General features: G+C 42.7%; 1 protein-coding gene across 11 annotated transcripts in view; it reads right to left on the bottom strand.

Moving 5' to 3' along the window:
* Window positions 1-15,883, bottom strand: part of RABGAP1L (RAB GTPase activating protein 1 like) — a 248,438-nt gene that overhangs the window by 10,442 nt on the left and 222,113 nt on the right. For 8 of the 11 annotated variants that reach the window (XM_067001789.1, XM_067001790.1, XM_048073418.2 and 5 more), the window contains one exon: window positions 4,359-4,451. In XM_067001789.1, coding sequence (XP_066857890.1) covers window positions 4,359-4,451 — 93 coding nt within the window. Of the gene's footprint in view, window positions 1-266; window positions 4,081-4,358; window positions 4,452-15,883 lie in introns of those variants that run through there. The other 3 variants (XM_067001792.1, XM_048073428.2, XM_048073427.2) reach the window with 2 other exon arrangements.

Here is a 15,883-nt window from a genome sequence, read left to right on the forward strand (position 1 = left end):
TAGTCAGACCTGTTAGTTGTCCTTGGTGTAAACTGACAGCTTCCTCCCTTTTCTCTAGACACCACTAACAATTTACTGACTATACCAACGATTTCCTTCTCTTCGGTATCACCCAGTTTCTACGATCATTAAAGCACAAGATTCCCTCTTTCCCAAATTCCTCTTTCCTGTTACAAAAGGCATCTGGTGAACTCTTTTAAAAGGAGGATACTGCATTTCCAAAAGGGACAAACACCGCTGGTACGGACAAACACAAAAAAACTTACCTCCAGTAAAGTCACAGACCAAATACTGCTTTCAACCATTGGTGTAAAGACAGTGAAAACAGGATATAAAATAATTTTTAATACCAACAAAGCCAGCCAAAATAAAATAAAATAGCCAAATCTTCAGTGGGTTTTTGGTTCCTATTTTTAAAGAGGATATTCTCCAACTTCCATTACATACTTGACGGAAAGAAGGCAAACTTGAGAGCAGCAGGCAAGCCTCAGCCCAGGAAGACTGAAAGGCTTAGACTCCACCCTTTGCTCCCATTCAGCCAGCATGAAGGAGCGATACCAGACACGATTAGTGATGATGAGGTATTCTCTCTATGCTGCTACTCAAGCTGGGTGTAACGAGCCACAAACCTCGTTAAGCAATTCAGTGTCACATTTGCTGATGAGCAAACACCCAAACCACAGATCTTTGGGCAAGAACAGGTCCTCAGTGCCAGAATGAAAGCAGGGATTAAAATTCACTTTCCTGGATGCAAGCAAACTGAAGTCTTCGTAAGCCCATTGGAAAGAGCTCTGGATTGTGAAGGCAGCTCTGAAGGAAAATCCTGTAAAATGCCACCTAGAAAGCCAAAAGGCTTTCACAGCAAACTGTCCAGGAAAACTTTTTATGGGAAGCAAAACAGAGGCACCTGGAGGTGGTTTGTGTTTTTTGCTTGTTGACTCAAAAAATATTCCTGGAAGTGCCACAGCACTTTTTTTTTTTTCCCCATTTTCTTAAAACCACAAACAAACAAAAAATCTACATCAGGAGTTACCTTACGTTTTTCCTCATGGCAGTTACCATTCAGTTATCAGGACTCTGAATAAAAATGACCAGTGTATTAGTTTTTGCTTCCAGTTTGAAGACACAAACAAAAGGCTGTTATCTCCAAATTACCTTTATTGGGACAGACAACATCTCTGTCGTGCAACAAAGTCCACAGATGAAAATGGGTTTCTACCTTCAGAACAGAACCCTGGGCACAGGCAGGGTCTGACTGGAAAACTTCCACCAACTTTGCATGGACATATCCTTTTTATTTAAAATCAAAGACTCCTAAATCCAACTTCAGCAATTTCTTATCAAATCAACCACAACCCTGTTACATGAGATCTTCTGTTCTCAAACACGGAAAAAAAAATATAGAAAAATATCAATCTGAATCATATTGCTATTTTTTCTGCACATACAGGTCACTTTTTTATTGACTTCTATAGGCAATTTTTAATTTATTTTAACTGACAATCATGAAAAGTGGTGGCAAACAGGAATTTAGAACTTGTTTACTTTTACACCCTTTTAAAATCTGACAAAAATATGAGTGATAACTTGTTATGAGTAATGGAAGATAAAATTAGTTGACTGTGAAAACGTCCAAAAAAAAAAAAAACGAAACACTTTTCCTGCATAATACTTGTAAATACAGGAGAAAATAAACACCAAATCTCATTGCTCTCTTTAATACTGTTCTTTTGGTAAATCAAGTCTACTGCAATCAACACGTGAAACAGGAGCCGCGCAGGAACTCCTGTGGCATATAACACATCTTATTGTAGCACATGAACTCGACCTGTCAAGAAAATGTGACTGGTGAACGGCAGGCCTGGCATTGCAAAACCAGCCCTTTTCTGGAGCTTACGGAGCACTCAGGTTGGTGGCTTTGGAGCAGCACCTGCCAGCTGGCTGGATACACCCCTGCTGCCCTCAGCCACAGGGCATCTTTCCTGGGGCTCCTCAGCCCCAGCATTCCTGTGCCCAGAAGGTCAGTTCACAGGGAAACATCCTTCCTCACTGCAATTCAGAAGTGCCAACACACCCCCGTTGCTGAGGTACATCTCTATAGTCCCAACAAATGTCTTTTGGCAACAAGAACAGTGACACACTGCAAACAACAAATCTCTAACAGCTATAACTAAAAACTGTCAACAAACTGCAAGCACGTTTCCTCCTCGACCTGGAAGAGGAATATTCGGCATGGATCTCCATGCATCTAAGGAACACTTCCTTCCTGGGTAGTAAATGAAAATAACATTTTGTTCTGGAAGAAAAACTGTAAAAAGTATAACAACGTGGGCCTTGGGGGCACAGCCCAGGCAGAGAGCACACGAGGCCAGAGGGAGCTAGCAGCAGTGCTGCGCTCATAGGCAATACCAGCTCTTCAAAGCAGTGGAGACTCAGTCATTTCCCAAACCAAGCCCAGCTGGACAGAGTCTAGCACTGACGCTGCCAAAACAAAATGCATTTGTAAGCATATGGGCTGCTGTGTGATCTTTTAAGGGAGAAGTGAAGCTGACTTTTTACTTTCTGCCCACAAGGAAACACTATGGAAATGTCCATTCCCACCAGTCTCAGCCTGACACATAAATAAAATCAAACAAGCAAGACAAGGAGCAGGGAACACTTACAAGCATTTCTCCATGACATCCATCAGCTGAAAAATGAGTCCAAACTTTGCATTTAATGTGCAGCTAACCAGTTATGGAGCCTCTCTCTAATCACAGCATCAGTAAGAAGAGCAGAACCAATCCAGTGAGTTACAAAAGTACAAGCCCAAACTTGGGCTGTGATCTTGACTGTGACAGTGACTCACACAGGCAGTGGCCAAAGAGCCACTTTTTATATCCTCGTTTGCAGTTTGGGGATAATATTCTTCAGCGTCGGTTGCCCAAGATTAACTAGTTAATGTGCTCCTACAGAGCTTTAAAGAAGCCTTCTTTGGGTTTTAAGCATTATTTTAATTCCACAGTAGCATGAGTGAACCACTGAATTTTTATTTTATTTTTTAATATAAATTTTCTGGTTAACAACTCTTGGCTGCTACAGCAGTCCCGGTCCTCATGAACCATAAAACATACACTCCTTAACATAAAAAGAACTACATTTAAAACATCGTTGTTCACAGGTAAATACTTTAAAAAAATAAAAATTAAAAAAGTCAGTTTTACTTTCTCTGTAACTGTAACTCTATCTCATCCTATTTATGAAGCATGGCGTAGTCTTTTGCCACAGGTTTTCACACTGTGGTTTTCTGAACATGGTGTACTTTCCTTACGTTCACATACCGTGTAAACCTTTGCACACCCTATTATTTACTACTCCACATTCCAGGCATACTCTATACCAACAGCAATGTCATTTCACATAATAAGGCACGATGAAGAACAGCAGGATAACAATACAGGTGTGTGTAAGCAACATCAATTCCCAGCAAAACTGGGCAATACGCAGTAAAGTGCTTCAACTCCGGCAGCTTCACCTAAGGAAATCTAAACTCTTTTTAAAATAAGCAAGTAATAAATGAATCCTGAACTCTATGTAAAGTATAAACATAGAGGCAGAACCTCCATCACACAAAAATCTATGGCAACAGAACGTAGCAGTAACAATAAAATAAATACACCAGAAAGATAATCAATACTGATCCAAAATTTAAGAACTATTCTTTTTTTTTGTGAACTATCAAGCTATCATATTAATAACTGAAGCTCTATTCCTCTGCTGATCTAAAGCAGGATATTTATTACTATGAATTCTATTGCAGTAGTACATTAGGACTCCAGGCGAGCTCAGGATCCCACTGTACTAGGCATTATATTAACAAAAAAACGTTTCCTACAAACAGATGAAAAACAAGGATCATATCAGTCAAGGAAGAGTTCATCTTCCAAGTCTCTGTGGATGTTACTGCACACAGCTTGTGCTAGAACAATGTGTATTTTCTCCTTTTTGTGTCTGTAGCTGAGAATCACCCTTTGTTTCTGCGTCTCATGAAGATCTCCCGTAAAAGTGCAACAGCAGGAGAGTTACCTACAAACATATAAACTGAAAGAAGAAAAATATTATATGTGGCTATTTGAAGATGTCTTGAGAGTAACAAATTGTGATTCAAATACTCCTGTAAAACACTAAGTCCAAGTGTTCAAAGTGCTCTTTCAAGAAAGGGGATGAGTTTCACCTGCCATTTTAATTCCCTGAAATCTGCATCAGCATATCCTAGAGAGGTGAGCATGGTACGTGCACCTCTACTTAACTGCTACAACTGGATCACTTCCCACATAATTTAGCCAACGAACCAGGTTCCCGTACAGCATCTCCCGTACCTTGTATCTGTCCATGGGATCTTCCTGTTGCAGCTGACTCTCTCGCATAGTTTGGTACTCTTTCTCATATTTCTTCAGCTTTTTTGTTGGCACCTGTGGAACACATTTGGAAGACATGCATTTAGAGATTAGAGAAATGCTGGAAAGGCTGCCTGAAAACTCTGCCTGCAAACAGGAAGCAAAGCGAGTGCTGGAAAGCTGCTGCTGAATAAAGTCGCTCCCCATTGCCCCCCCTTCCCTACTCAGCAAGTCATGTCAAACACTTACTGATACAGTTCACACTGGCAGAAATCTTTCTGCGCCTACTGTTGTTAATTTTTCAAATACTTAGCAGAAAATGAAAGTGAAGTAGAGACGTTTTAATGAGAGAAACAAGAAGGAAAGAACCACAAACAACAGGATTGAGAGAACAGGGAAGAGGAAAATATGCTTTGATATGTATGATTCACTAAAACAAAGTGCTTTTTTTTGAAAAAGCAAAAAAAATTGCTACCAGTGAGATTAGAAGAAAGGAGCGTGCATGCAAAAGGACTGGACAGTTCCCTGGGGGAGATCAAAGTAATGTTTTTTATTGCTGAAAGAGTATTAATGTCTAAATTACTAGCTTGTGACCAATGCCCTCATGCAGTCTGGCACCAGAATCCTAGGCTAAGGTGGAGACGCTGCAGTGCTCGCTTCCAGCCGCAGCAGGGAAACAGCAAAGCAACAACATAGAAATCACAAGCCGTTTGGTAAACAACCCTGCAGAAAGGTCAAGTCCCAGAGAGTTTGATTTCTGGGAAAGCACAGCTTTGAACTTGAAACAAGGTACACAGAGAGCCCAAGTATATTTTTTAAACAATGCATGGAGATCCTTTGCTTTACTTTCACCTAATTGGTAACGCCATGCGTTACGAGCCATCCTGCCTCCCTCTGGAGACCTGTAACAGCATTACTGTATCTCTGCTGTACAACAAGAAGCTGCCCGTTATCATATGCTGGTATCCAGAGAGATCACTAACACAACATACCATCAGGACTTGTAAATACATGCTCTTTCTGATCTGTTATGTGTTCCTGATCTGTTATGTATCTGTCTCTTCCTCTTGTATGTATTGATCTCGTCTAGCTAACTGCTAGTGCAAGGGCATGCCACTGTCACCTTGCCTGAGGGCACAAAATTACTGCCAATGAGCAGAGATACATTTTTACATGTAGTTTTGCTGTTGGTTTTCAGTCCAATACCTCCTTCCTCTGCGATACAGGACGGGACCAGCAAGTTCTCAGCATCACTGCAGAGGCCTCTGGGAGGTACAGGAGAAAACGTGAAACCCGTGACCTGCACAGCAGAGTGTGCAAGGAGCTACCCTGGAGAAGCAGACAGCGCTAACAAAGCCATACTGATGCCCACAATTACAGACGAAATCTTAAACCAACCCCCCCGAAAACAAAGCAAAGGGGAAACAAAAACTTTCAGCGTTTTGGATGTACAGATGAGAATTTCACTTTTATCACTCAGTATTGCAAACCACAATGAAATAAAAATTATTTAATCAGAGGCGCTTTTTTACTTTTCAGCTGGGCAACACACAAGGTGCACAACCAGCCCTTTTTGTCTTAGCTGCAACTTGAAACCATTGAGGCTATTTAGTAATCAAGAATAAGAAATCAGTTCAGCACAGAATTTTGAATTCTGTAAACCCATCACATATCCAAAGCCTCATCTATTCCCTCCTTCAGAAATGCTTGCTTTAATCTTACCCAGAGAAACAGATCAAGGCTCCCAGGCTGGAGCATTATGAGGATCCTCCAGACCCAGCTCTCCTGTGTTATTTTGTCATTTTATGTTCCTGTGTGCTACCAGCACAAAATTAAGATAAGCATGAGGGAAACATTGTGGGGCAGTATGGCAAAAAGGTGCAACATAGGTGAGACTTAGGAGATGATCTCTTCAACTAAATATTTTCCGGATTCTGGTGCTTTTAACTAAGTTTTTAAAGTACAAATAAGAAATAACTCTCACTACAGAGAGAGAGGGAGAGAAGCGTCCCACACACGCAGCCACATGAATCCTTCAGCAGGAATCAAGCTCTCTGAGGGCATGTCTTAAAACCCCGTAACTCTTCCCACCAACCACTCATCTCTTCTCCTTTGCATTCTTCAGTTTTGATTCACAGCCGTGAGTAGGACCATGCCTGGGCCCTCTGTGGCCACAGCAGGGGTAAGTTCACAGCTCCTACAAGAGCTACCCGTGGACGTAGCAGCTGTGTGCTGGGACGAAGCGCAGGGTCCACACGCCTGGTCTGTTCTCCAGCAAGCGGCGTGCCAATGTTTCTTTACCAGTGTTAACAGTAAATATGCCTGAAACCAGGATCAAAGCATCGGGGTACATGGAAATATGCAGTGTTGTAGTTAGAAAATGGCTTCCGTGCTCATCAAAAAAATATCCTGGCTTTGGCACGGCAATGCCAATGTACGCTACAACCTTGTCTTAATTGGAAAGCAGTACCTAAATACAGTGAAATTCTATCTTAAGGATTTTGTTGGGGAAGGAAAGTCCTATTAGAGAAACAGTTCATACTAATCCGCTTATCCCATAAAATACAAACCCGAGCAGGTATGCTTAATAACTCTGGCAGAGACTAGGCTACACTGTTAATTGTCTATTCAGCCACAGTATTCAAAGGAGTTTCGTAATTTATTACAGCACTTTCTCCTTCTGCAAATACACCGCTAAACTAAAACAACAACAACAACAACATTAAAGCCCGTTTCCATGTTTCCTAATTTAATGCCCTTAAACAGTTTGTGAATTCAGCAAGGGACTTCTCTTTAAGCCCTTCCATAAGCACCTAGTGCTAGCTGTGCTTCGGTCTTCATGGATTGCTCCTGAACAAAGCGTGCTCATAAATTTTCTGTAAAAGCTTCTGTAATATTGATTTCTTCTTTCTTTAGCACCACGAGACGTACTGGCTAGAACTGATGGTTATCAAATTTAGGAGACTCTCATGGTTTATAAACATTGCTCATCTGTTTATCTCAGTATCTTCTTGACTCACTTTATTTTATTGTCTTCATGCATAAAGTCACATCACAACTAGTCATACATACAGAAAAAGCCATGCAGAGCATCTTAATAAAACAGCCATGCAGAAGAACTGAACAAACAAAACCTCTTTCTGGATAAAATAACAGACAGGTGCATGGAGCATCCAAAGAGTCACTGCAGTGAGCTGATATGCGGCAGGTGAGAAAAAATACTTGTTTTTCAGCTGGCTCCCTGTTCGGGCAAGACTCGAAAGCTCTGCTTCACCTTCTCTGGCAATCCTGCTCACTGGCAGCATGCCGAGCAGCAGCATTCACTCAGCTCCAGGAGACCTCTCCCTCATTCTGCAATTTCTTTTGCTGTTTACAGGCAGTTCAGTCTGACCTTGCTGGATTAATAAATCACACATCTATGACTCCTTCCTCTGAAATGTTTTATTGCTCTAATGAAGCACGAACACTCAGAGGAGGTAGTTATCATTATGCTCATTTGGCAGCCAAGGAAATGGAAGCAGAGATGTAAAGTGATTTCCTGAACATGCTGAAGACGGCCAGAGGCTGATCCAGATAGAAAAATCCCATTACCTGATTTCTAATTCCCAATACCACCAGAGTGCCACACAGAGCAGAGCATCTTTCCCCCATTCCCCCTTCCCTTGCTATCTAGCACTGCATAAAGACTTCAAAAATACATAGTCCCATCAAGCGACCGGTGCAGTCAGCATTCAGCTCTCTCTGCACACCTTCTGGTTCTGAGAAACACACTGGGGACACACAGCCAGTGCCCAAACTGTGTGATGCTTTCCTTTCCGATTTCTGAAGTAGTTGAAAATTTACTGTTTCCCTGGCTACGTAGGCACTTGGTATTTAGAAGTGATGCCAGGGACTTGCATTCCCCCAAAGAAGGGGTTACGCGGCGTGCTGGTGACCAACACAGGAGATTAGGGTGCGCACCGACAGCAGCCACAGCCACCCTACAGCCCTGCTTCCCTTTTTTCTCTGTCCGTCACACGCCTCAGCATTCCCCAGCACGCGTGGTGCTTGGAGGGGACAGGCCCAGCACCCCAGGACCAGCACCCAGCCCTCGCTCTGCAAGTGAGCGCTGGCTCCAAGTGGCTCTCACAAAACCACAGCTACGCATGCCCTTCGAGGGGATCTCAGTTACGCTTGTGCATACTTAGTTTTCTTCACATGATGGTTTAAAACAATTTAAAAGCAAGCTAATTTTGACATGATGCTTAGTTCCCTGAGGTGTGTCCTGTGAAGATGGCAAGCTTTAAACAGAACCTCAGAAAGTGGATTAGTGGAATAAAACCAAACAGATTTCATGCATTGTCTTTGTTCACAGTTGAAGTTGCTGTATCACTTTTTTCTAATTAACACTTCATTTTTAAAAGACAAATCAGATTCAAGGAAGGATAGTCCAGCTCAACACTTCATTAAGCCAAATTAAGACTCAAATTTAATACACAAAGAAACTGACTCGATGCTTTACTATTCAGTCATTGCTGTGGATAGCTGTATCATCCTTTCTGCAAAGCATGGTTGGCAAAAGGCACGAAGAAACACCTTGCAAGATCTGTCACTGGAAATAAGATGCAGAAGTAGATAAGCAATTTATTTTTCTTTTGGGAGGCTACAGTAATGAAAAAGAAAAAACAAAACCCACAGAAACATGTTGGCACAACAGACTTGTCTCTTGGATTAGATTTTAAAGGGGATGAGTGGGATGTCATATATAGACATTATGCAAAACAATCAGAATGACTTTATCTCCAATGAAATATTAGCCACAAGCATGAAGTCTGACAGGAAAAATGAAGTCTGACAGGAAAAAGGCCAAATCAGAGTTTCTCACAAAACTCCATTCACACTGGGTAGTCTGCAGAAAGAAATTCGGCAGCATTCATACGGAGAAGAAATGTAGGGATTAAAATCAGCTTCTTCCTAAAGAAAATGCACAAACTGGAACACAGTTTGAAGGATTCCCACCTCTCCTTTTGTCACCGTGCAGTGAAGGGCTTGCTGATAACAGGCTGTTTCACTGCAGGTTTGAAATCAAGTGGAACAATTGTCATCACTGTTTCTCCTTGCTGCAGCATCACTGCCAGGACCCTGACATCCCCATTCTAAAACACAACCACAAATCTCATTGAACGTTGTATAACCCCTGGGTTTAGGGCAACATGGTCAGAAAGTTTTTGTGAAGAAGCCTCTTATCATCTGATTCTAGCATTATCCGCATTGCAGCCTGGCTTTGGGGAAATTTGCAGCACAAAACCTGCGGTTCCATCGCAGTGGATAAAGGTGGGTCCGCACTGCTGTTACTCTGCTCACGCTCACGCGTTGCCTGCAGCACCGTAAGAGCCCTGAATGTCAGATGCTATTTTACCATCTACAGAGACAGGAAGGAGATGTTGCCTGGAATTCCTTGGAAAGGTCCACTGTGCTGGAGAGATCGTCTGCTTAACGTGCGCCTGTCTGGCTGCCTGCTGCAGAGCAGCATCTCTCGCTACCCTGTAGTTGTAAAAAAGAACTTACAGAGATGCTCTTTTCATATCAGCAAAGCAGCTTGCTCCAAAACAGCGCACCTAAGTGTGCCTTCATTGCAGGGAGGGGCGGGTTATTCCTTCTGTACACCACCTCCTTGGCAGTTCTGTAGGTGTAAGACCTCCTGAAGAGAGCCTTCAGGATAACACAAATCCAGGCTGAATGCTGGCTGGGGGCAAAGCAAATCAGCTTTGCTTTGAAATTTTATTTTTATTTAACTCTTTCACATCACCCCATTATTAAAATGTCTCAATTGCAGCTGAGACACCCATAGAAATTTATAAAAAGAGGAAAGGCAGGTTGCAAACTTACAGTGTACCCACACAATTTGCTGTGATTCAAAATGGCAGTAGCCACGATCAGCAACACGGGATGATTTCCAAAAGCAGATCTTTTTGTCAGCCTTTAGTCTCTAGCATATTTCCATTCATCTAAACCTGCTGAACCTGGCATAACACACTATTCTGCCACGGCCCTTCTGTTTACAGATCTGCTTAGTTAGGCTCAGTTAACAGTATAGTGAACTTAGTTAAGAGTTAGCTGAGCCCAAAAGATATTCGGTAAGCTTCTTTATACAGCAATCCACCAGCAACACAGGGAAAGAGAACAAGAAATTCAGATTCCCCGAGCTGTGGCTCTGAACTCTGGAGCGTACGTTTGCACTCATTGCAGTACTTGTGTTTTGGAGGCACATATATGGACTGCAGGGGAATCTGCATTTTTTTTTTTTAAAAAAAAAAAAGGCTCAAGAAAAGCATGTTTTGCCTTGTGGCAGAGACTCTTCAAAATATTCTCCTTCAGATTCCCAAATTGGTTTTCAGCATTTAAAAATTTGTTTGCACTTTGAGTTATGGAGGGTTTATTATCCACTTCAACACTATGTTTTAGCAAAAACAAAACAACGAAAAAAACCCACACCCAACGTCCTGCGTGGCTTAAAAGCAGCGCTTAGAAATGACTGATTATTTTATATACTTGCAACGGATGTCTAGCTGCTCACAGACAAAAACTGCTTCCTCTCATACAGATAAGGGCTTTAGTACTGAGATGCACACCGTGAAAGGAAACAGCTACACCCACTTTGTCAGCAAGCAGCCATTTTGCATTTAAATCGGCTCTGGTCAATAGGAATACTGTTGTTAAGGATGAAAATAATCCAAACGTTCTAGATGGAAGAGGTCTGTATACAGGTCATTTGTGTTATCCGACGTAAAGAATGTCTGAACAACGAGGTCTCTGCCACAGAAGACTACATAAGCTAAGTGAAAATCCTGATATACCCTGAGGACACGAGCTAGGAGCAGGTAGGTGGGGGAACTGGTGCTCTGACCAGACATCTGGGACAGGGTCCTGTTCTCGATAAGAGTTTTCTACCAACAGCAGCAGTTTCTCCATCATAGAACTTATTCATTGGTTTGTACCTTGCGAAATAAGAGTTGTGTGATTTTACATGTCTTTCTTACACCTTTCAGTATAAAGCATTTGGTGCTAAAGGTTTTATTATGTATATATATGTCCATACTTCATACACACACACACCCCTCCTTGGTGACTCTGCAGAATCAGACCCTCAGCTCTCCCCCGTTTCGAGGTGCATCGTTCTTTGCTGTCGATCTAAGCCACGCCAATGAAAAGAAACGAGGACTGTTATGTCACGCTACATGCAGCCCTAGAAAGCCCACAGAGAAATCCCGCCCTGCCTCAATATAGAGAAAATGGTGAAATTCAATAAATTAAAAAAACAAAACAAAACAAAAGTGGAATCATTTTTGCTTTTGGGAGAGAAGGGAAGGCCATGGTGATGCAGCAAAATGCTCTCCATTAGAACAGTGCTTTCCCTGGCGATGCCCACGTGGCTCACCAATAAATCCCACCTCAAAGGCACGCTGCCTGACCGAAGGTCACCGTGCAAGGTTTGTCACCTGTACACTCTGAGAGCTGACGTCAGCCACTCCTCTCCCCCAGCCCCAAGGTGTTTTTTTCACATTGCTGTGCCTAAAATCTCAGGACTCAGATTTATGTGCGAAATACTACCACCACCTCTCTGCCTTACCGCCCACTTTTTCTGAAAGGGATGAAATCTGTCTTGAGCAGCAGTTTTCAAGCTTTCTGCCATGACTCCCTCCCAGTTCAATCACTCTCGTCCTTGTCACTGCCACGTGAGAGCCTGTGGCAGCGTGAAAAGAAGTGTTGAACATCTGGGATGAATAAAACCTAATCCCATGGCCTGGGCTTCTTGACGCATCACAGTAATGAAACAGAAGGGGATCGGAAGGAGAAGTGAAGTCTTCACCAGTGTCCCTGGGACAACAGAATCAGAAATTCAGGAAAAAGTCCACAGGGATTTTCTTGCATGACTTAGCAAAGAAACCACCTCTCCCCAGCTAGAGGAAGCAGCTACACTGCGTTAGGGTTCCCTTTCCAGCCCTGTCTGTAGGATCCTGACGCTAACACAGATCTACCTACTGGCACACTTACGGGAAACTGCCAATGTGAGACTAGCAACTGATCAGTAACCAGGTGAAAAATATTGATACAATCAAGGCTGTAAAGCCTGTCCCATTGAACGGATTTAGCCCACAGAACCAACAGCTTGCAGCTAACAAGCCTTCAGCTGAATGCACCCGAAGCCTGCCACGAGGCTGATGCAACCACCTGTCCGTAGGACACTGCTGAATTATCGCATCCCATCTTGTCTCCTGTCACACTGCCTGCACAGCACAGGGCTGATCGTTTAAAAAAAAAAAAAAAAGAAAAGAAAAAAAGTCTTCCTGAGCTAGAAGATCGCAAGTGTAAGCCATACATCCAAGTTAGCTCTGCTCATCAGTGGGGAACCTGCTGGTGCTCTCTGAGCACGCATTCTTTTTGTTAATGTTGTTTTACATCAATCACTCTGCATCACAATATTAAGAAAATCTTACTGCTGTCACACTTAAATTTGCAAGTGTCCTTAAAATCGCAGTCAGATTTCTCTGATGTGTGGTGAGGTCCTTGATGCTAAAAACACCTTTCATTACTTTTATGAATAATTCAAGCCCCCAGGTTATTAAGAGCAATTACTTTCTAGTGCATTACTCCACTAGCAGAAAATATGTACCTCTTCTTTATTACAGCTGAATCATTATACGCTTACATTCTGGGCTCCGCAGTCATTTCTGTTACATCAAATACTCTTATCTCCATTTCAGTAATTAACATGACTTTTACCACATCTTCTCAAAAGCCATGCCTTCCTTCTACTTGCCCAACCCCATAAAAAAACACTGCTAAAAGCCTTAAAATAAAAACCTAATTGTTTAAAACAGCACAATAAATGAAGGCATTTTGAAAACGCAAGTGAGACATTGTCCAGTTTCCCAGGTATCAGGAACGCTCGCTGAGGTAGCGTTTTAGTCTGATCAGTAATGCTTGCCCCGCTCTGATAGCTTTACAATCCTTCATCTGCCGAGGTTTCCTCCATGCCTTTAATGAGGGTTTGGGTTTTGCCATATTTTGCATATTTTTCAGCCTATGTGGGACCTGCAAAGCCTCTTGTCACGGAGTCGGCAGGTCACTCGAGGAAGGGCAGGCTCGGAGAGTCTGACAGCATCAGCTGCCCGCTGACAGGGTGTGAGTGCTGCTGGAGAAGGGAGCGCACAGCACCGCTGCTCACCGGCCCCTAGAGAGACGAGGCGGGTGTACTGAGTGGCCAACACAACCTATAAACCCCCTACACGGAAGGCGTGCTCTTATCCATTACGACCACCTGAGACGCTGCCAGGTTAACCCACTGCTGATGAACCAGGACTTGCCACCTCGCCATCCAGCAGGTGGAAGCCCAGCAGCATCTCGGCACTGGCAGCAGCAGGAGGCGTGCGTCAGGCAGGAGGGGCTGAAGGCCACACGTGGCCACGATGCCAAGGCCAGCTGGAAACCCAGGCTGCTGCCACCACTCAGGAAAGGACTCTACGAAAGAAAAGGCTCGTACAAAGGGAAAACCACCACTTTTTGTGGAAAAGGTCAGGTAACATTAGCAGCAACATTTAACTCCCACCTTTTTCACCCTCTGGTGCCAACCCCACCTCAGCAGCACAGCCCCATTTTCTTTCCGAGCTCTCTGTCACAGGCCTGCCTCTTCCATCTCCCCCTCCTCCTGGCAGGAAAAGACCCAGACACCCAGCTGGTGGGTAACGAAACTCCGTGCTGCCTCAACAGCTCTGACAGCTCAGCCTGAACCTGGACCATCTGCGTGTGCTTGGTGTTGCCTACACGCTCTTTTGGCACCTGGGGTAAAGGCTGAACAAACTCCCTGGTGCTGCAACTTGCATTACCTCGTGACTCAGCAGTGACTGCCAGAACCACAACACTTTGTGCATATGCTGAACTCTGCCTTCACTTTCCTAATATGCAACTCTGAAATCAAACCATTGGGATTTCTCTTAGCCAAAAAGACAAGCCTACAGCTTTACAACAGCATGACCAGCATAACCTGCACTCCGTGTCTTTTTTTTTTTTGTGCTAAGTTCACGTTGACACAGCTAGAAGGAAGCAGAAAAACAAAGATGCACATACTGAACGGTGCATGAAAGCACAAACAACAGGGTAAGAGATACTGGAACGTACATCCAGAGACAAGGTTGGGAGTTAAATGTGTCAAATTCTTCTGAGAACAGGGTTCAAAGAGTGACAACAGTTGTGGATAACAAAGACAGAATATTTTAACTAATACATTCACCTGTATGAACATTTTATTCATCTTCTAATACTTAAGAAATTAGGCTTTTATAAAGAGATGAATTTCCTTTTTATCTAGTTTTAGCACTCCTTTCAAATTGGATGAACCTCATGGAGATATTAGCAGAAAATGGATAAAACATGTACTCTGCATCTCTTATGACTGCACACACAGGTTTGGGTTTTGTATATGGCTTTAACTAAGCTGTAATGTATTACATTAATGGCAACCTACGGAAGACAGAAGTGAGGTAAGAAAGCTGAAGGGCTCAACTTCAGGAGCTTCAAACCTTTATTCTGACTTCACTTTCTCATCTTGTGACAACTCCTGTATCGAACAGATTTGAAGGGACCGTATCAATCTTACCTGACCTATCTCACCTGTGGGGAGAGCAGCAAGTTGCATGCTGCCTCCCATAGGACTTCTGATAAGCTGTTACTTTATTTAATTTCTGTATTTCAATTATGAAATGTGGCCTAGTACAGCAAAGTAGCTCGCCACCTACACTTCTTCAGTTGCAAACATTCATACTGATACCCAACACATTCAAGGTCAATGAACCTAAAGGCTTAGCAAACCGATCATGTCTGGAAACTTATCTCACACTACTTCTCCCAAATGTGCTTGTAACAGCAGTGGAGTTTCTAGAGTACCTAGGAAAGCCTGTATCAATTTTCCTGGAATTATTTCTAAGAAGAAAATGATGAAGCTCAAAAATACTGAAATATCCCACTCCTGAATGCTTAATCAGAAAGAGTGTTTGATTCAATCTTTCTTGATCCAATTACTACATGAGGACAGCAAGAAGAAGCACATTTAATCATGAAGAACAGAAGACATAAATGGAAAATAATACAGGTTATTGAACAGGAAAAAAGTTACTGACAAAAAAAGTTAAAAGCAGAAGATAAAAAGTTTCAAGTTCAGTCTAATGAAGGCCAATAAAGAATTTATTCTAGAGCATATTGGAAACAAGAGGATTCCTCTGCTGTTCATATACGTTAATATAGCTCAAAAATATTACACAGAAGAGTCAGAAGTGTCCAGAAAATAGCTTTGCTGTGTTGGAAACCAGGCTGTACAGATTCAGACAGTGCAGAAGTACTGACAGAACTAGCAGATGAGGTCTCTGGCCCACTGATGTTCGTTTTTAGTAAAGCCTTGAACACGGTAGATATTCACTTCGACTAAAAGAAAATTCTGTTATTACCAATATTTACAAGGCACAAATCAAATC

The sequence above is a fragment of the Anser cygnoides genome, chromosome 8, assembly GCF_040182565.1.
Source record: "Anser cygnoides isolate HZ-2024a breed goose chromosome 8, Taihu_goose_T2T_genome, whole genome shotgun sequence".
Taxonomy (NCBI): Eukaryota; Metazoa; Chordata; class Aves; order Anseriformes; family Anatidae; genus Anser; species Anser cygnoides.